Source organism: Sus scrofa, chromosome 2 (assembly GCF_000003025.6).
Source record: "Sus scrofa isolate TJ Tabasco breed Duroc chromosome 2, Sscrofa11.1, whole genome shotgun sequence".
In the NCBI taxonomy this organism is placed as follows: Eukaryota; Metazoa; Chordata; class Mammalia; order Artiodactyla; family Suidae; genus Sus; species Sus scrofa.
Window position 1 is genome coordinate 11,928,154 of NC_010444.4, and position 22,196 is coordinate 11,950,349.

The 22,196-nt window shown below is 44.1% G+C and overlaps 1 protein-coding gene and 3 non-coding genes across 4 annotated transcripts; 1 reads left to right on the top strand and 3 right to left on the bottom strand.

The window, feature by feature from the left end:
* Nucleotides 1,536–1,618, bottom strand: TRNAL-UAA. The gene has a single exon. It is a non-coding gene; the product is annotated as a tRNA-Leu (tRNA).
* TRNAR-UCU lies at nt 1,933–2,018 on the bottom strand. Its single transcript is given in 2 exon segments — nt 1,933–1,968; nt 1,982–2,018. It is a non-coding gene; the product is annotated as a tRNA-Arg (tRNA).
* On the top strand, nt 2,304–2,376 carry TRNAV-UAC. The gene has a single exon. It is a non-coding gene; the product is annotated as a tRNA-Val (tRNA).
* Nucleotides 11,100–12,329, bottom strand: LOC100515186 (olfactory receptor 4D9-like). The gene is given in 2 exon segments (XM_003122687.3): nt 11,100–11,696; nt 11,699–12,329. Coding segments are annotated over 2 exon segments (798 nt in total). The 5' UTR covers nt 12,243–12,329; the 3' UTR covers nt 11,100–11,442.

Consider the following 22,196-nt stretch of genomic DNA (forward strand, 5'->3'; position numbering starts at 1 on the left):
TTCTTTTTATGGCTGAGTAGTATTCCTCTTCCTACTTTCTAAGTTCCTTTGTTTTGGGAATTTGCTGCTGATCCTTAAAGAATTTGCCCCGGAGATATCTGCTTGATCCTCTCCTGAGGGGACTGGGTCCTGGGGACTCTGAGACTGCCCCTCTTGCTGGGCCCACCACAATCCACCTTCAACACATGTTTAATGGGTGTGCCTTTCTTCAAGAATGCTTCTGCTGTGAGGACAGGAACTTTCTGTACATCCCCAGTGCCGGGGTGAGTGGCTGGCACGAAGCAAGCTGTCAAAAACTGTTGAGGAATTCCTGGGGGGTTCAATGGGTGAAGGATCTGGCTTTGTCCTGCTGTGACTCAGGTCACTGCTGTGGTGAGGATTTGGTCCCTGGTCCAGGGACTTCTGTATGCTGTGGGTGCAGGCAAACAAACAAACAAACAAACAAAACAACCAAAAAACCAACCAAACAACAAAAAAAAGCCACTGTTGGATGATTGAATGGAGAGTTGAGCAAGGGCAGTGGGTCAGGGAGGATTTTAGTGGATGAAGATGGGCAGACTCCATCCTTGGAAGTTTCTGTTTGTTAGAGAGATGGGAGAAAATTCCAATCAAGGTGACTGATTTCCATAACCAAATGGAATAAGTTTGTCCTGAGAAATTTCTATGCACTTTATTGTGCCACCCCACCTAATTCTTTGCAGTGCTTATCACCATCTCAAATTCTCCAATTTATTTGCTTGTTTATAAACCATCTCTTCCCTCTGTTGCTCTGTCCTGCAAGTGCCACTTGGCAAAAACCTTGTAGGAAAGGACTTTGTATTTTTTTGTTACAGTTATTTTCTATTTGGCTTATTTTTATTTTTTTAAAGAAATTTGCATTCCCACCTCAGTGTTTAGAATGGTAATTGGCACATAATAACTATTGACTACGTAGAGATTGTTATACTAAGTGAAGTTAGAAAGAGAAAGACGAATACCACATGATATCACTTATTTGTGGAATCTAAAATACGACAAAAATCAACATATCCAGGAAACAAAAAACAGACTCATAGAGAATAGACTTGTGGTGGCCAAAGGGGAGAGGAGATGGGGGAGGGATGGACTGGGAGTTTAGGGTTAATAGATGCCAACTATTATATATAGAATGGAAAAACAAAAGTCCTACTGTATATAGCACAGGGAACTGTATTTGATATTCTGGGGTAAACCATAATCGGAAAGAATATATATATATATGTCACTTTGCTGTACAGCAGAAATTAACACATTGTTGTAAGTCGACTATACTTCAATGAAATTCAAAAAATTGTCGACTCATTTCAAAAAGTTACGTGCCTCCCACCCCCATTCCCTACAAAGTAGTAGTTTCAGCAGTCGTTTACACTTTATTTGGAAACCAGTAGTTCTGAAGTTTTTGCTACACTTTCTTTGAAATAAACTTTCAGATTAAAAGGTCATTGCCACTTAATCACTCACGCTGAGCACCTAAAACTATTGGGGAAAAAAAACAAAACAAAGAAAACACATGTTTGTACCAGAAGTGGGGTTCGAACCCACGAGGATATAAATCCATTGGATCTTAAGTCCAACGCCTTAACCACTCGGCCATTCTGGTAGCTATTTGAAAACTTTTTGTTTTTCGCAATTTGATTAATACTGAGCAGGAGAAAAATTGTAGAGCAATTAAATAAACTTTTATTCCGGATGTGAAAGGACAACTCGGAGGTGGGATAGGAGGAAAGTCAGCAACTCTCACTACATCTTGTCAATTTCCGCATGTTGGGTCCCCACAAACCCTGGAGGCACTTGAAAGTGGTGGAGCAAACTCAAGGAGTGGGACTCCTAACACTTTCAAGGCTGAGGACACCACACAGAACGGAAATCACTTCCTTCAAAGTGAACGCATCGTGTTTTCTTACTTAAAAAGAACGACTCTGGTGGGACTCGAACCCACAACCTTTGAATGCCTCCATCTATCTAGAAGTCCAATGCGCTATCCATTGCGCCACAGAGCCAGATACCCCAACGTTCTCCGCGTCGTTTACATCAAGACAGGAGTGATGTCTGTCCGGGGCACTCACGCCGGCACATCCGGCCACGCTTTCTTTCTTGGAGAAACGGAAGGGCCCATGTCACCTAGAAGAAGTGCGGGCGGGAGTTGCGCTTCAGCGTCCGAAATCTGCTTGAAAGTTTCTCCTCACGCACGATCGCCAGGCATTAACTCTCAATCCTATTCCACATAGTAAGAAAAAAAGGTCTTTGTGTGCTATTACCCCATCCTGGCAGGCTGTGAAGCGAGAGGTTCCATAGTGTAGCGGTTATCACGTCTGCTTTACACGCAGAAGGTCCTGGGTTCGAGCCCCAGTGGAACCACGAGGTTGTAAATAACCTCAATTTTGCGCTTATTTGCACAATTCCTTTTGCCTGCCGCGGGAAATTGAGTTTTACGCCAGGAAGGAGACACTTAGGTTGCTAAGGGGCTCTGCACTGCGCCCCGAAGCGCAGGCTCCTTTCTGAGGTGCCGGCACGGATGTGCTGCCACGGCTGCCCCCTGGTGGCACCTCTAAGGAGTGCAGAAGGCCCTGCCCGGCTCCGGCCACCGCACGCCGCTGCGCCTGCGCGCCCCTGACAACCCACAATTCTACCTCGAGGTGCTTGGGCGGGTTCTTAAGTCCAAGCCCCGCTTCTTCCAATCCCCGCTTGGCCATCTTTAAAAGCTGCTGCCACCACTCAGTTTAGGCAATTACTGAAGGTCACCTCCCACCCCGACAATATTCTAGAAATCTTTTAATTTCCTTCATAAGCCTTCACTCATCCTTTCCCTTTCATTGTTTGAATATATCACGATTCTTTCTTTAGTCTGTGCTTTTTGATGAACAATTAAACCGTATTCAGTCTAATGGACAGTACAGTATTGGATTTCCTTGTTCACTGGTTTTGGAGGGGATCAGTATGTAAAATAATAATAGCAAAAATCTTCAATCGTCATGATCATCTAACCCATTTGAGATACCATCTCAGGCAAGCTGGAGCTTGCCCTTTTGTCTTAGAAGAATCACTGGGCTTGTGTGTTACATCCCCATAAACGTTACTGCTTTCATCTCCAAAGAGCTTATACCAAGATAAGAGCAACTTGCTTCTCTCTCTCAGATGGGAAATATTAATGAGCTTTTGGATCTTTGCTTGTCTGAGAGTCAAGAATATTTTTTGGGTAAGTGTGGCTATTTTTTCGTATGCTTAAAAACTTTTCCCGCTTCCCTCTTTCTTCCTTCATACTATCTGATCCCTTCTTTTCTTCAATTTTCTATTATTTTGTTAATATTTTCATATTGATTTTTCAGATACCCTATAGATTTAGACTTAGGATATGTTTTGCTAATACATTTCCCCCACTTTTCACTTGCCTTTTAATTTTATTTTTGATATTTTGTGCAATGTAGAAACAAAACTTTTTTTAAAAAAACAGATGAATGCAAAACATTTATTATAGCAAGATATAAAACAAATAGAGCTTTAAAAGTTCATAATGGCACTAGGCATTATCATGACTGATGGTATTCTTTGAACTTGCTTAAACTTGGGGGATTGGTTAGATATAATTCCTAAAATTCACTACTAACTATCTTCATGAAAACATGAAGTTCGAACTGGGAAGTTTGAGTATGATATTCAAAAGCATGTACATGTTTTTCGTAAGAGTATATAAATTCTCTTTCCTGTCTTTATTCACAGTCTGGACACTGTCATACATCCTCAGTGAGGTGACCAAACTGGCGGCCTTATAAGAAATTTAAAACTTTTAATGTAGTCCCATTCATCATCCTTATAATAATTTATTGTTTATTTTTAAAATAATTTTATTGATTGATTGATTGATTGTCTTTTTGCTATTTCTTTGGGCCGCTCCCTCGGCATATGGAGGTTCCCAGGCTAGGGGTCGAATCGGAGCTGTAGCCACCAGCCTACGCCAGAGCCACAGCAACGCGGGATCCGAGCCGCGTCTGCAACCTACACCACAGCTCATGGCAACGCCGATCCTTAACCCACTGAGCAAGGGCAGGGATCGAACCCTCAACCTCATGGTTCCTAGTTGGATTCGTTAACCACTGCGCCAAACCACTGCGCCACGAAGGGAACTCCCTTTATAATAATTTTTTTGGGGAGGGGAGAGATTATAAAATTTCTTGCCTAAAAAAATTCTTCCCTATTCTGAGATCACATTCCAAAAATTATGCTATACTTTCTCCTGATTATTACTTCGTAAAAATTTTCTGTTTATCTTTGGTCCAGTTGGCATTTCTATACCTGGGTGCCATACCTGGGTGCTTTGGGTGTGTCCCCTCCAAACTTGTATGTTGAATCCTAACCCCAAATGTGTTAGTGTTTGGAGGTGGGGCATTTGGGAGGTGATTCGGTTATCAGGGCGAAGCCCCTATAACAAGATTCGGGCCCGTATAGAAGAGGACCCAGACAGATCCCTTTCCTCTTCTGCCGGGTGAGGCCACAGCAAGAAGACTGCCATCTATGACCCAGGAAGTGGGCTCTCACCAGACTTAATCTTGGACTCCCCAGCCTCCATAACTGTGAGAAAGGAATGACTTTCTTTCTTTTTAATTTTTTTTTTTTTTTGGCTTCCCCTGTGGCATATGGAAATTCCTGGGCCTGGGATGGAATCTGAGCCATAGCTGTGACCTATGCCATAGCTACAGCAATGCTGGATCCTTAACCTGCTGCATCAGGCCAGTGATTGATCAGGCACCTCCACAGAGACAATCAGGGTCATTAACCCACCGCGCCACAGCGGGAACTCCTGAATTTCTGGTATATGCAACAACATGGGTTGATTTCAAAAGTGTTGTGCTAAGTGAAATAAGCCATGTACAAAGGCCATATGTTATATGATTGCATTTATATGACTTTCTGGAAAAGGGAAAACTACAAAAGACAGAAGACAGATTAGTGATTCCATTCTGGAAGCCTGAGTAGGGTTTCATATAATGTCCCAAGATCTCACATAGCTGAGGACATTGCTTGCTTGCAGATGAAGAGGCTAGTGTGGGGGGAAAGTATTTGCTGCAAAGTGGTGTGATGGAGGCATTATGTATCCTGATAATAATGGTGGTTGCCGTTGTATGACTGTGTGTTTGTCAAATCTCATAGAACTAAATACCTTGGAAGTTCCTGTCATGGCTCAGCAGTAACATGGACACAGACTAGTATCCATGAGGACGTGGGTTCCATCCCCGGCCTTGCTCAGTGGGTCGGGGATCCTACGTTGCCATGAGCTGTGGTGTAGGCTGGCAGCTGCAGACAAAACAAAACCAAAACCAAACAAACAAAAACAAAACAACCCAAAACCCAAAACTATATACCTTAAAAGAGTGGGCTTTACTGTATATAAATTGTACTTCAATAAACAAACAAAAGTAGAATTTATAGCATATCACAGGCTCTCGATTAAAAAAAATAAGTAAATACATAAATATACAAATAAATAAGTACTTGTTGAATAAATAATGGAATGAAGTAGGAATTGGATTTCAGATTGAGATCAATAACAGTTTTACACAAACATAATTTTTTTGCCTTTTTTGGGGGGTGGGGGCGCATCTGCAGCATATGGATGTTCCCAGGCTAAGGGTTGAGTCGGGCTGCAGCTGCTGGCCTGCACCACTGCCACAGCAATGCCAGATCCGAACCACGTCTGCAACCTATGCCACAGTTGATGGCAACGCCAGATCCTTAAGCCACTGAGCAAGGCCAGGACCAAACCCTTGTTCATTACCTCTGAGCCACAGTGGGAACTCCTACATAATCATAATTTGGTGAATAATTTTTTGGAGGCTCTCTCCATTTCTTGGGGGATAGTTGCATAATATAAGGGGGATAGTTGCATAATATAAGAGGGAAATATCTAAATCACAGAATATCAAACCCTTAGAGAAGAGGTCTCTATCCCATTGTGTTTAAAAATGCAAGGAAAACAATTTCTTTTGTAATATATAAGAAGATCTGGGTAGGTGGTACCTCACCCCTTTCTTTTTTTATGGCCGCACCCAACCTAAGGTTGGCCAGGGATTGAATCTGAGCCGCAGCTGTGACCGACAGCACAGCTATGGCAATGCCAGATCCTTAACCCACTGCACCAGAGCAGGAACTCTGCTATGTGGTTCTTATGCCCTCTGAGGTTTGGGGACCCTTGGCCAGGTAGCATAGAGGGTACTCTAGCAGAGGCTTCCAACTCTGAACTGTGGACTGTGGACCCAAGGGAAATGTTTATAGAGCTGCTCCTCTTGATCTGTGTGAGTTCATGTGTGCAGATATTCCCACTCCTTAAGAAAAAGACTGAAATCTTTTTTTTTTTTTTTCTTTTTAGGGCCACACCCGTGGCATATGGAGGTTCCCAGGCTAGGGGTCTGATCAGAGCTGTAGCTGCCAGCCTACACCACCAGAGTCACAGCAATGCCAGATGGAGCCTCATCTGTGACCAACACCACAGCTGATGGCAACGCCGGATCCTTAACCCACTGATCGAGGCCAGGGATAGAACCAGCAACCTCGTAGTTCCTAGTCAGATTCGTTTCCGCTGAGCCACAATGGGAACTCTGGATTGAAATTTTGAGGAGAGAAAATGAATGTGATAGGGGGGTGGATAAAGAATATCTCCTGCCCTTTCAGTAAACAAAGAATGTTGTGGTCATCAAGCTAATAGCCATTGCAGCACCCTGGACTGTGCACCCTGAAGCTATTTAGAAAGGCTGCTAAACAGAGTACCGGCCCTAGATAAGGTGGACCTCAAAGGAATGATCAGTGAGCCCAGACTCTTCCCTGTGTATGCATCTCCCCATACATAGAAAAGTGCTAATTTCCTTAACTTGAGATGTCTGTTTCTTTAATTAGCGGTACTCTTTTGATGTTCTACTGCTTATTTTTTTCTTTTTTTGGCAAAACTCCCATAGATCCTGGCTCCTCTCTTACCTCTTTGCAGCAGTCCCTCAGAGGTATCTAAACAGCTATATTCCAGGAAAGTCCTCAGTAAGTCCCCTGAATAAAATGTAATTCTCAGATTTTAGGTTGGCTTTTCTCCCCCCCAGTGGACATGGGTTTTGAAGCTTAGTGTCTGGAAATAAAAATCTCAGTTAAAATTCTTCGACCTCTGCCAAGGGGAGACGCATGCAAAGGAATGGCTCCCTCTAGTGGTAGGAAAACATCATGAACCATTTGGCTCTGTAGACACTGCTCTTTCAAGGAGGTTCTTTAGAAATAACAGCTTCCCAAGAGACGAGATGTTGAAGAATTTGACCCAAACACATATTGTTTTAAAATCCATATGTTAAAATATTGTTGTCAAGCAACACGGTCTCATGATATTGAAAGAGAACATTTTCATGGGACTGCTTGCTTCCAAATTACTATAATCTATTAGGAGCCCAATAATCAATTGTCTCTTAAAAGTAAGTGTGTGTTTGTGTGTGTGTCCTGGATAGTCTCAAAGTAAAAAGTGTATGTACACGAGTGTGTTTTAAAATTGTGTGCTATGTATTTTTTCTCATGTTGATCAGTCTATACATAAACACACACATACACAGTTATATATACACACAGAACACACATTTTTTTTTTTTCTGGAAGTATTCTCTTGTGAAACCTCAATTCAATAGTTGCCTCTAGAAAGTAAAGACTAAAAGCTAAAAAACTGTATAAAGAAGGGAAGGTGGTGTGGGTTTTTTTTGGTAATAAAAAATGATTTATGAGGAAGAAAACATCAGCTAGTGTTGATAAAGGAACATACTGGTTACGGCCGAATGTGATTCTGTATGCTTTGGTTCAAGGGATTTGAATTGTTCTTGACACTTTTGCTACACAGGTAATTAGGTTGAAAATTCAAGCCTGAAGTTAGAAGTGTGGTGAGTGATTTTAATTCTAGGCCAGAAGTCACAACCATCTTAGTGAAGCAAATGTAGATTTTTTTTTTTTTGTGGAGTTTTTTTTTTTTAATGATTTTTATTTTTTCCATTATAGTTGGTTTACAGCAAACATAGATTTTTTTAAAAAAGACCTTCCAGCTTTAAGAAAGCACCCTGAGTCCAGGATCAGAAATGAGCAACTGTGAATTTTGTCAGTGGTGTCTGCTTTACGCTGCCCCAGCCACCTTGCTGAATGGCCTATCCTTCTGTACCTGAGAATTTTGACTCTGAGGGCTTGAACTTATCCCCCTCGCAGGCACCCTCTGCAGCTTTCCAGTTCCACATCTCTTCCACTCTGGGATGACCCCCTTTGCCTCGTCCAGTAGACCCTCGGAAATTAACTCCTAAGGAGATGCTACTGAGAATGGGCTTAGAGATACCTCCCCCACCATCACCACCACCAGATGGCTGTGGCTTTCCAGAGATGTATATAACTTCTGCAGTGGTTTCACTGTACCTAGCTTGAACCCCATGAGCCATGTCTAATTTATGAATTATCCCCAGAGCAGGAATTTCAGGCCAACACCAAGGGAACAAGAGTAGGCAGCAATAGAGCTTGTTGGGATGGGTTGGATTTGGGACCAAGTCCCCCCCCACCACTTTTTTTTTTTTGCTTTTTAGGGCTGCACCTGCAGCACACGGAGGTTCCCGGGGCGGGTGTCTAATTGGAGCTGCAGCTGCTGGTCACACCGCAGCCACAGCAATGTGGAATGTGGGACCTGAGCTGTGTTTTCGACTTACATCACAGCTCATGGCAGGATCCTTAATCCATTGAGCGAGGCCAGGGATGGGACCTGTATCCTCATGGTTCCTAGTCGGGTTCATTACTTCTGAGCCACAACGGGAACTCCCAGGGCCAAGTTTCTCTCATTTGTGAATCACACTCTGTAAAGGATGCTTTACTTCCCTTATATAAGTCCCTCAAATTCTAGCTGACTACTCTGTTCATCTATTTACTTGATCAAATAACAGGTTGTCAGGAGACCAACTGGAATTTATGATTGTTTTCTATGCTCTTAATAAGGGGCTTTAAAGAAAATGCTAGGAGTTCCCGTCGTGGCGCAGTGGTTAACAAATCCGACTAGGAACCATGAGGTTGTGGGTTCGGTCCCTGCCCTTGCTCAGTGGGTTAACGATCCGGCGTTGCCGTGAGCTGTGGTGTAGGTTGCAGACGTGGCTCGGATCCCGAGTTGCTGTGGCTCTGGCGTAGGCCGGTGGTTACAGCTCCGATTCAACCCCTGGCCTGGGAACCTCCATATGCCGCGGGATCGGCCCAAGAAATAGCAACAACAGCAACAACAACAACAACAGACAAAAAGACAAAAGACAAAAAAAAAAAAAAAGAAAATGCTAGAATGAAGAATGAGGAGGAATTTAGAATGGGCTGATTGGTACTCCAGACAATTGGTCCCTAAATAATGGAAAGTCAGTTTAACCTTAAGCCTGTTCCTTCTTGTGGATGTGCAACTCAGGCACCTTCTAGCAATGCAGACAAGATAGGGTGTCCGCAGACACGATAGGGTGTCTTTCTCCCCGGAGGGCTGCAGAGAAATGAGTGGCTGGAAGATGATGTTGAAATTCTTAGAGGGAAACTAAGCCTTACCATATGTACTCCTTGGTCATATAAGGACAACCCAGTACTTTTCATAACACTACAATACAGGATAAATTTTTTTTTTTTCTGTCCTTTTAGGGCTGCACCCATGGCCTACAGAGGTTCCCAGGGTAGGGGTCTAATCGGAGCCTACACCACAGCAAAGCCAGATCCAAGCCACGTCTGCAACCTACACCACAGCTCCCGGCAACACCGGATCCTTAACCCACTGAGCAAGGCCAGGGATTGAATCCACAACCTCATGGTTCCTAGTCAGATTCGTTAACCACTGAGCCACAACGTGAACTCCTTAGAGGAATGTTTATAGACCCCTTGTTTCAGATGCCATCAAATCCTGTCTGAGGAGTTGTCAAGACATGCATTTAGCTTATTAGATAACACAGATCTAGGTGGCCTTGGCCATTTGTTAGCTATGAAATCTTTGATCAGACCTGAAACTTATCGCAGCTGCTGCAAGGGAAACCTCGACATTTCCATAGAAAAACTTAACTCAGATCCTCCAAGGTGAGCCATGGAACGTTTCCACACAGAGGCAGCTGGATATTATAGCTGGATTCTGGCCCTTGGAGATCATTTTACTAATTATTGCTTAGGCTACACGGGGCACAGACACAACTCAAGAACTAGAGGTATTTTCCCTCCAACGTTACTTCCTCACTTGTAAAACGAGGTGTTTGGGTGATAGCAGATTTATGTCCTATTAAGAGCTGACAGTTGAAGGGTTTGCTGACAAGCTCATCATGAGAAAATCTTATATGTAATAAATCATTGAGGGGTTGAATCTACTAGGAACTATGAGGTTGGAAACAGATCTGACTAGGAACTATGATGAGGTTGAAGGTTCGATCCCTGGCCTCTCTCAGTGGGTTAAGATCTGGCGTTACTGTGAGCTGTGGTGTAGGTTGCAGATGTGGCTAGGATCCCGCATTGCTGCAGGATCCCATCGGCTACAGCTCCCATTAGACCCCTACCTGGGAACCTCCATATGATGCGGGTGCGGCCCTAGAAAGACCAAAAAAAAAAAAAAAAAAAAAAAAAAAAAAGAAATCATTAAGTAATTAAAAAAAAAAAGCTTGAAAAAAGAGAGAAAATCTCATAGAAATAAATGTTTCAGATCACCTTTTTTTTTGAAGTTCCTGGGCCAGGGATTGAACCCAAGCCGAAGCAGTGACAATATCAACTCCTTAACTGCTAGGTCACCAGGGAACCCCCCAGACCATCCTCCTTAGAGGGCTGCAGAGCAAAGGGAAAACTCTGGCTTCAAGATGGCTTGTTGATGAGTTCCCATTGTGGCACAGTGGTTAACAAATCTGACTAGGAACCATGAGGTTGTGGGTTCAATCCTGGCCTTGCTCAGTGGGTTGAGACCCGGCGTTGCTGTGACCTGAGGTGAAGATTGCAGACGCCGCTCAGATCCTGCATTACTGTGGCTCTGGCGTAGGCCAGTGGCTACAGCTCCGATTCGACCCCTAGCCTGGGAACCTCCATGTGCCGCAGGAGCAGCCCTAGAAAAAGGCAAAAAGACCAAGAAAAAAAAAAAAAAAAGGAAAGAAAAAATGGTCTATTGATTGGGATCTTCTATTGTGTTGTAAGAAAATACTTTTTGGTTCTGATTCTTCTAATCTGCTTCAAGGTGTCTATTCCTGCCCCTTCCCCCTTTTTTTTCATTTTTGGCCACCCTGCGGCATGTGGAGCTTCTGGGCCAGGGATCAGATCCGAACAGCAGTCACGACTTAAGCCACAGCTGCAGCAACACAGGATCTTTACTCCACTGTGCCGGCCGGGGATTGAACTTGCGTCCCAGCGCTTGCAAGAGGCTGCCGATCCCATTGTGCCGCAGTGGGAGCTCCACGCCGTCTATTCCTTTTGGGACGGTCCAAGCCTCCTCTTCAGTCTCCTCATGGCTGACTTCATCTCCTGGTTCCTCAGGGTGTAGATCATGGGGTTCAGGACAGGGATGATGACAGTGAAGGTGATGGAGACAGCTCTGTCCATGGGGAGGGCGGTGAAGGGCCGGGCGTAGACGTAGATGCAGGGTACGAAGTGCAGGGTCACCACGGTGATGTGGGCGGTGCAGGTGGAGATGGCTTTCTTTCTGCCCTCACCGAGTGAGACCTCAGCATCGTCAAGATGACTGTGTAGGACACCAGGAGGAAGAGGAACCACAGTGTAGAGATCAAGCCATTGTTGGAAATCATCAAGACCTCAAGGGCAAAGGTGTCAGTGCAGGCGAGTTTGAGGACCTGGGGGACATCACAGTAGAAGCCATCCACAACGTTGGGTCCACAGAAGGGGAGTGGGAGCAGCAGGGAGATCTGCACGACGGAGTGGACAAAGCCCCCCAGCCAGGAGGCCACAATGAGGGCAGTGCACCAGCCCCTGCTCATGACGGTCACATAGTGCAGGGGCTTGGAGATGGCCACGTAGCGATCGAAGGCCATCACGGAGAGAGAGAAAATATCTGCCCCACCGAGGAGGTGGAAGAAGAACATCTGTGTGATGCAGCCGTTGAAGGAGATGGTCTTTCTCCTGGAAAGAAGGTCTACCAGGACCTTGGGGGCAGTGATGGAGGAGAAGCAGATGTCCAAGACGGAGAGGTTGCGGAGCAGGAAGTACATGGGGGTGTGCAGGCGAGACTCCCAGGTCACCGTGACCATGATGAGGAGGTTTCCCAGCACGGTGGCTGTGTACACCGAAGCTAACAGCAGGAGCAAGACCAAGCTCAGCTCTCGGGACTGGGTCAGTCCTTGAAAAATAAATTCTTTCACTCTGTGTAATTTTCCTGCTCCATTGCATCATGTTTCTTCTTCTTCAGTTGCTGGGGAGGGGAAAACAGAAAATAGAATGTAGAAAACACAACATTAAGAGCAAAAGGTGTATGAGTTAAATGATGGAGCTGCCTTGGGGATTATTTTTATGGTTATTTTCTTTTTGGGTGGGGATGCCTAAAATTCAGTAAGCTCTCCTCAGGAGATGGTGTTTTTTGAGTTTTCTCAGAGCAAACAAAAGGGTGTAATTCATTGCAGCACCTAAATTAGTACATTATTAAATTCTTAAAAAAAGTTTACAGTCTCTGGAGTTCCTGTTGTGGTGCAGCAAAAAACGACTCCAACTAGTATCCATGAGGGTGAGGGTTCAACCCTGACCTCAATCAGTGGGTCAGGGATCTGGGGTTGCCGTGAGCTGTGATACAGGTTGCAGATGCCGCTCAGATTCCATGTGGCTGTGGCTGTGCTGTAGCTCCGATTCGGCCAGACCCCTAGACGGGAACTTATATATGCCTTGGGTGAGGCTCTAAAAAGCAAAAAAAGAAAAAAAAAGTTTAGTCTCATAACTTTATATGTTCTACATCCCTCTTAAAAAGTCACCAGATACACTGAGAAGTGAAGAGACTCATTTTTTTCTTGTTTCTGTTTTCTCTTTTCGACAACACTTGTGCATCTAATTATGAGGAAGTAGGAAACACACACAGGGGAAAAATAGAAAACAGTCTGCAGCTCTAATGGAGGCTTAGAGTTTCTTCTGTCCTCCTCTTCGATAGCAGACGATGTGCTTGGCATAGTCTGGACAGATTTTCATGATACCAGATAATTAGCATTAAGTCCAGAAAAACAGTTTTCCCTTAGGACAAACAGCTTTGCAGCAGCTAAGACAATTGGAGTATATCATTGATTCTTTTTCCTTTTCTTTTTTTCAGTTTTTGTCTTTTGAGGGCTGCACCTGGGCCATATGGAGGTTCCCAGGCTAGGAGTTGAATCAGAACCGTAGCCGCTGGCCTACACTACAGCAACGCAGAATCTGAGCTTCGCCTGCGACCTACACCACAGCTCATGGCATCGCAGGATGCTTTGCAGGATCAAGGCCAGGGATCAAACCTGCATCCTCATGGATAGTAGTCAGATTTGTTTCCACTGAGCCATAGCGGGAACTCCCTTCGGTCTTTTTATTTTTTGGGGGGGAGTGGTGGATATGAAAGATCTCCCGCCAGGGATGGAATCAGCTGCAGTTTACACCGCAGCCAGATCCTTAATCCACTGTACTGGGCCAGGGATCAAACCCTCAGCTCTGTAGTGACCAGAGCCACGGCAGTCGGATTCTTACCCACTGTGCCTCAGTGGGAACTCTATCTTCCTTCTCTTGGTTTCTTGTTTTCCTCATACTTCTATGGCCCAAGATTGGGACTTGGCAATGATAGCTATAATCCCTGCCCCCCAGGATGCTCTTGGTAAAAACGTCATCATTCAGGCCACTGGACAAATGGTTTTCCTTTCCTGGACTCCATCCCTTTCATCACTTGCGTTTGTATATCACCCTCTCTCCCTTCGCATTTGTAAAGGCTTCAGTTTTGTGCAAAGAGCCAAGATAGTGAGTATCAGCAGAACTGAACTGGAATATAGACTCTGTCACTTCATTGACAGAGACTCCAAGCCTCAGCGCATCGGCAGTAAAAATGGGTCTAATCATGTTTGGTTCATAGGATTGTGAAGCTTGAAGAGGCTTGTTTAATTTATTCAACCTGAGTTCATTTCAGACCACATTTCCCCTGTGCATAGCACAATGACATTTTGCAGAGCCAGTCTTTCATATATGTTATTTGAAAAACGATGACTAAAAATGCACTCCTATGCTTTTCTTTTTTCTTTTTTTGTCTTTTCTAGGGCCACACCCACGGCATGTGGAGGTTCCCAGGCTAGGGGTCTAATTGGAGCTGTAGCTGCCGGCCTACACCACAGCCACAGCAACTCGGGATCCTAGCCATGTCTGTGACCTACACCACAGCTCACAGCAATGCCGGATCCTTAACCCACTGAGCGAGGCCAGGGATCAAACCTGCAATCTCATGGTTCCTAGTTGGATTCGTTAACCACTGTGCCACGACGGGAACTCCTATACTTTTCTTATAAAATGTAATTCTTTGAAATAATTGCAACTATGATCACCTCTAGCATTTGAAAAGCAGATATGTTCCATTCTCTGGAATATTATTCAGCAAAAGAAAGGAAAGGAGCTATCAAGCCAGGAAAAGACATGGAGGAAATTTAGTCATATTATTGAGTGAAAGAAGTCAGTCTGAAAAGGTACATATCATATGATTCCAACTGTTTTTTTCTGGAAAAGGTAAAACTGTAGTAAAAAGATAAATGGTTTCTAGGGGCTGGGCTGTGGAGGTGGGGAGGGATGATGAGGTGACAGATGGAGGTTCCCTGGCTAGGGGTCTAATCAGAGCTACAGCCGCTGGCCTATACCACAGCCACAGCAAGCCAGACCTGAGCCATGTCTGTGACCTACACCATAGCTCATGGCAACGCTGGATCTTTAACCCACTGAGCGAGGCCAGAGATGGAACCCACATCCTCATGGTTACTGATTTGGTTCGTTTCTTCTGAGCCACAATGGAAACTCCCATAGGGGATTTTTTTAAAAAAAATTTTATTAGCGTGTTAGTTGATTTACATGTTGTATTAGTTTCAGGGGTACAGCAAAACGAATCAGTCGTACATATAAATATAGACATTTTTTCCCCCATGACTGAGTAGATCTTCTGTGCTGTACAGTGGATTCTTGTCAATCAGCTATGTTATTCAGGGTGAGTGTTATTCCCACCCTCTCAATTCTTTCCTCCCCCCAACAATGTCACGTATGGTAACCACAAGATGGGTTTTGAAATCTGAGACGCATGGGATTTTTAGGACCCTGAAACTATTCTGTGTGATACTCAAATTGTGGATACATGACATCATGTGTTTGTCAAAACCCCTGGAATGTAAAGCGGGAAGTGTGAGCCCTCATGCAAACCATGAACTTCAGTTAATAATAATGTATCACTCTTGGTTCATCGGTGTTAACTAATGCAGCACACGAATGCAAGACATTAATAATAGGGGAAACTGCAGTGGTGGAGGGGAGAGGGGGTAAACGGGCTCTCTGAAGCTGCTTTCTAACTTTTCTTTTTATTTTTCCTTTTTTGGCTGCACCCACGGCATATGGAAATTCCCAGGCCAGGGACAAGGTCATAGCTGAGGCAACGCTGGATCCTTAACCCACTGTGCCCACAGTGGGAACTTCTTTCTAATTTTCCTGTACATCTAAAATTGTGCGAAGAAATAAAATCTATTACTTCAAAAAATCATATACCAAAGGATGACACAATTTAAAACATTTCTATTTTGCAAAGGAGCACTTAAAAAAAACCCTTATAAAGCCTCATTTCCGCTACATCCCAATTTGATGCTCTTCTCCTGTTTCCCACCCTGTTTTAAGGAAAACAACTATACCTAACTACCACTTTGTGTGTCAACAAGGACCTGGCTATGGTGATTTTGCCAACTGCCTACAACAAAATTGCCCTTTGCTGCTTTTAAAAAAAAATCAGCTTTGTTTGCATACAGTGAACTGCACACATTTCAAGGTACAATTTGAGGAACTTTGACATATATGTACAGCCATGAAACCGTCTCCACAACTAGGATAAGGAATGCCTCCGTCATCCCAAAAAGTTGTGCCCCTGAGAACTTGCAGAATCTCAGCCCCTAACTCCGTCCAAGCCTGCACTGAGAGACCACCAGACTGTAATATGCTGAGTCCTTAGCATGCCCCCAATATCACCCCCTCTCCCCATGCAAGTGCCTGCCTGGGAAGCACAGAGCTGCCAGGACAATTTACTGTCTGTGGCGGCCGGCACCTGAGATGGGCCACTGACCTCCCTTGCTTCGAGAATTTATTGGAAGGGCCTTGCAGTTGTGAATATGCAACTCCTGCAATTCACAAGTGTCTCTCTCAAGGACCGAGAGCCATTCCTTTGAATGAGATCATCAGGAAGGAGGGGGGTGAATGTCTCCCAGCCGCCCACCTTCCATAACCGCCAGCCCGAAGGCACAACCCACGGAAATGCATGGACATTGATGGACTCTGCAATTTTTCACTTTTCTTTGGGGCCAGATTGGAGTGGAGCTCAGCCCTTTCCCTAGGTTTCAGTAACATCAGGCTGTGTTCAGCTCTGACCCTTCTTTCTACTCCTTGCCTCCACGTTCTGTCTGTATTGAAGCCAACCTCTCATCCTGCTGTTAACTCCTGGGGTCCCTGGAGGCCACCCACTTTCCGTCTCATTTCCTCCTCCAAGCAGACATCACTAACTTTCCCTCCGTGCCCTTTCCTTTGAAGCCCAAGCAACACAAAGCTAATTTTCTTGGCTCACTCCCAGCCATCTATGAATCCACAGATAACTCCACAGGATTTCATCCTCTTCAAATACCCTCCATTTTTAAAAGGGTCAGTTTTTTTTTTTTTTTGAGTAAATATTTTTTTAAGAAGATTTCAAAAGTGAAGTGATCAGAACACATGCTATTTTTTAGATAACACACAGAGGATTAAAACAAACTTTTGAACTGCGGTGGGAAGTATTGTGGCACAGAGAAGAGACACCAGCTTGGGAGGTATGAGCTTTGATGTCTTCGTGGGACAACAGAAAATTCTTTAAAGGCATCTAAACTTCTGGGTAGTCAGTCTTTTCATCAGGGAAATGGAAGAATTCACTGCCTCAAGCCCCTTTGCAAGCAGGCAAGATCTGCACAATATTAATATTGATATTAATATTGGATCCATTGATCTAGGAGATTTCTAGAATTTTGGAGCTTTTTTTGAACATATATTAAAACTTAAAAAAATTGAAGTGTAGTTGATTTACACTATTCTGTTAGTTTCAGGTGCATGGCAAAGCGATTTGGTTATCTATCCATCTATCATCTATTTACTATATCCTTTTTTCTATTTCTTCCTATTATAGTTCATTATGTTTTAAATAATGTTGCCCTCAATTTCCTTGTGTCTAGTCTAAGACTGTGTTCTGTCTATTGCTTTACCAAGCCAGTTGCATCTCAATTAACTAAAACCCTCAACTTTTCTGGGGGTGGGTAGGGGACACACCTATGGTAGTGGACGTTCCCAGGCCAGGGATGGAACCCTTGCCACAGGAGTAGCCAGAGCCACAACAGTGACAATACCAGATCCGTAACCCTCTGAACCACTAGGCAACTTGCTCAGTTGTTTCTTGATATTTAACTGATGGCTGATGGGTGGTGGCAAGAAAAACGTTTTAGAACAAGAATTTCCAGGGGCGATTTATCATAGTGGTTAAGAGACTGAGCCCTGAATCCCAAACACGGGAGGTTCTGTGCAGAAATTAGCTGTGAACGTAATCGTATCACCTATACAACTGAAACATGCTGAGAATGGTGAGCATGAGATGTACGCGCCACTAAGAAAGTAAAGTTGGAGGGTGGGAGGGTAACTAGGAATCCTTTTGAATGGGTGCCTGTTTGCAACAGGAAAGAAGAAAACAGAGAACTGTGTTTACATATATTTTGCTTTTGGCAAGAACGAGCTCAAGATCCTAAGAAATTCTTAGAAAAATGCCCAGGCAAACCATTCTAATAAACGAGGCTTCTTGAAATTCATGGAGGGCCCAACTCGAGGGAAAACACAACCCTCTTTTCCACCCAGTGTGCATTGTCCCTTCCCGCCTAACCAGCTGACCTCCTGTCTATGCTCTTCAAGTCCCCTTCTTAATACTGAAGAACCCGTTATTCTGCTGTGCATCTCTCAAGTTCTTCGCTTGAATAGACATTATCCTCCACCTCTCAGGAGGGTGACAAACACTGAAAATATTTCTGAAATCCATAATCAAGCCGCACGGACACACATGCACAGACAGGCAGTCGGACACACCAGCACGCACCAAAGAGCCCCAATGTCACCGAATGACCTCACTTAAAGCTCCCAACCTCCAGTCCCTACCCAGGAAGTAGTGCTGGCCGTTGGGTGGCAGACACTGACCTTAGGAGTGATTGTCCAGGAATAGTCCCCTTTAAGGTAGACATGCATCTGATGGTTGGTTGGTACAGTATCTTCTCTCCTATTCTCAGGGGCTAAGGGCAGGCTCCAAGAATCACTTCTGTGTGGTCCTACCACACTGCCCCATGGATACCCCATGGCTGCTGCCATGGATACCAGCCTCTCAGCCCCAGGCCCAACGGAAGGATCACCAAAGGGAATACATTTGGATGTGATGGTTGAACCTGAGTAGCCAGACTTTCCTACTGGGATGCAGCTCCCTTGAGTGTTATTAAGACACTGATCATGCACGGGAAGGGGTGGGCAAACATGCACATTTTGGTTTTGAAATTCTCCTAAGGCAGGGGAGGAGATGAATCTTCAGAGATCTTGTGATGAGATCATAAATGTCTTTGCCTCAAAGGCTCATAGGAGACAGACAAGTCTGTCTCCTGACGAGACAAGAACTCAGGGAAAATACGCAGAACTCCCAGGAGATTGTGCTCCAGCTCATTCCCTTTCTTTTCTCTTTTCTTTAGGTAGATGATTTGCTTGTTGTCTGAATAACAGACATAATTGAATTCATTATAAAGATTGGGAAGCACATTTTCTCTTTGTTTTCAAGCAAACTCCTCACACAAAGAGAGCATATAAGGAGACAAAGAATGTGTTGATACCATTCATAGAACAAGTTTTTTTTTTTTTTTTTTTTTGCTTTTTTAGGGCCGCACCCGTGACATATGGAGGTTCCCAGGCTAGGGGTCGAATCAGAGCTATAGCCGCCGGCCTACACCACAGCTACAGCAATGTGGGATCCGAGCCGCGTCTGTGACCTACACCACAGCTCACAGCAACGCTGGATCCTTAACCCACTGAGTGAGGCCAGGGATCAAACTGCAACCTCAAGGTTCCTAGTTGGATTTGTTTCTGCTGCACCACAATGGGAACTCCTATAGTTTCTTTTTCATTTGCTGTTGAAATACTATAGGAAGAGATGCTTTCACTCATCTACAATCTGGTTGCCTGTTTTTTTTTAAATCTTATAATTTCTTTTTTATTTAATTGTTGAAATACTATAGGAAAAGATCTAAATTTTATTTTATTTTATTTTAATTTTATTTATTTATTTATTTATTTATTTATTTTCCCACCGTACAGCAAGGGGATCAAGTTATCCTTACATGTATACATTACATACATTTTATTTTTTTTAATTTACTTTTTGGCTGCACTCATGGCATGTGGAAGTTCCCTGGCCAGGGATCGAACCCGAGCCACAGCAATGACAATGCCAGATCCTTAACCTGCTGAGTCACGAGGGAACTCCCCCAATATTGTTTTTGAAACCTCATCTCTTACTATAGATCCGCAGATAGTCTCACTTGGAAATACTGCACACCTTCAACTTAAAATATCTAAAAGTGATCTGATCATTGCTATCAAGCGCTAAACACTTTCCTCTCTGTAGCGGGTGTAGTCATACTCCTTGTCTCAAGGGTCCAGTATCATTGAAATACCTCTGATGAGTCCCCTTAGCCCCCCCTCCTTTTTTGGCCTTTTGTAACCCTTTTTGGCTTCTTCCTTCATTGGCCCTACTTTTTCATAATTTACTTCTTGAACTTGTCAGTTCTGCTCTGATATTCATGCTTTTGTGCAATCCCGTCCCCTCACATGTGGACTGGACTTGGTGATTTGCTTCTAATGAAGAGAATACAGCAAAAGTGATAAGATGTCACTTTTACTTTTTAATTTTTTTTTTTTTTGTCTTTTTAGGGCTGCACCCAAGGCATATGGAAGGTGCCAGGCTAAGGGTAGAATTGGAGTTGTGGTTGCCGGCCTACACCACAGCCACAGCAATGCCAGCTTCAAACCACATCTGCAACCTATGCTGCAGCTCATGGCCTTGCCGGATCCTTAACCCACTGAGTGAGGCCTGGAATTGAACTCAAGTCCTTATGGATACTAGTTGAGTTCATTATCATTGAGCCACAAAGGGAACTCGAGGATGTCGCTTTTAAGACAATGACTTCTGTCTTGTTGACACAGTTTTTTTGTTTTTGTTTTTTTTTTTGCTTTGATCACTTTCTCTGACGAAGTAAACTGCCCTATGGGAGAGGCCCACAAGGCTAGCAACTCGAGATGGCCTCCAGCCAACAGCCAGGAAGGAACTGAAACCCTCGGACCAATAGCTCATGATTCTTCTGGTCAGGTCGGTGAACTTAGAGACTGGCCCTTCCCCAGTCGAACCTTGAGATAAGGTTGCAGCTCCCGGCTGAAGCCCTGACTGCAGCTTAATAGTCTGCTATTAAGTGAGATTTCTGTGGACAACTTTCTGTTTTAGACTTGAAAGATAAGTCACGCCACAGTAACAATGACACAACTCTGCAAATTCCTCCAGGGTAGTGTTTTGTGAGTGGAATATCAGATGCTTCAACATAGTTTCTGTGGTGCTGATTGTACTAGCATCTTAGAAAGTAAGCTGAAACAATCTGAATCTTCTTTGAATTTCTCAAAGAAGTCTAGAATGACAGGATCATTCCTTTTTTATTATTCAATGAATTTATTACATTTATAGTTGTACAATGATCATCACAATCCAACTGTATAGGATTTCCATCCCACACCCTCCGTGCATCCCCCCACCCCCAACCTGTCTCCTTCGGAAACCGTAAGTTTTTCAAAGTCTGTGAGCCAGTATCCATTCTGCAAAGAAGTTCATTGTGTCCTTGTTTCAGATTCCACATGTAAGTGGTAGCATTTGGTGTTGGTGTCTCATTGTCTGACTGACTTCACTGAGCATGATAGTTTCTAGGTCCATCCATGTTGCTAAAAATGCCATTATTTCGTTCCTTTGAATGGCTGAGTCATATTCCATTGTGTATATGTACCACATCTTCTTGATCCACTCCTCTGTCTATGCACATTCAGGTTGTTTCCATGAGAAGGATGGGATCACTCCTAAACCAGTCCATTTATGTATATAGATACACTTATTTGCTTATAAAAATGTTGCAGAAGTTTAAAATCAATGTTTCTTTTTTTTTTTTTTTTTTTGTCTTTTTGTCTTTTGTCTTTTGTTGTTGTTGTTGTTGCTATCTCTTGGGCCGCTCCCGCGGCATATGGAGGTTCCCAGGCTAGGGGTCCAATCGGAGCTGTAGCCACCGGCCTACGCCAGAGCCACAGCAACTCGGGATCCGAGCCGCGTCTGCAACCTACACCACAACTCACGGCAACGCCGGATCGTTAACCCACTGAGCAAGGGCAGGGACCGAACCCGCAACCTCACGATTCCTAGTCGGATTCGTTAACCACTGCGCCACGACGGGAACTCCTAAAATCAATGTTTCTAATGTAGAAAAAAATCACAGACAGTAGGGCCAAATACAAGGGATTTGTGTAGGATAAGTTAGCATCTGCTTAATATGTAATATTGCCCTAGAAAATGTCTCTACTTGGAGGAAAAAATATATTAATCCAAGTAATTATTTGATGTTATGGTGAAGGGAAGTAAATGTAATGCTATTCTCCTGAAGTCAACTGCTTTTGCTTTTGTTTTTTCTACTCGTGCCACGTGGAAGTTCCCAGGCCAGGGACTGAATCCTCGCCACAGCAGTGACCTGAGCCACAGCAGTGAGAGCACCGGATCCTTAACTTAGGCCACCAGGGAACGCCACCTCACTGTGTTTTATCAGGTTGTTTTGCATGCTGCAAACAGGTCAAGGCAGCTTCATGGGCAGCTTTTGCTGAGCGGCCGTAATTTGTGGGGTCCTACACTTGGGAAC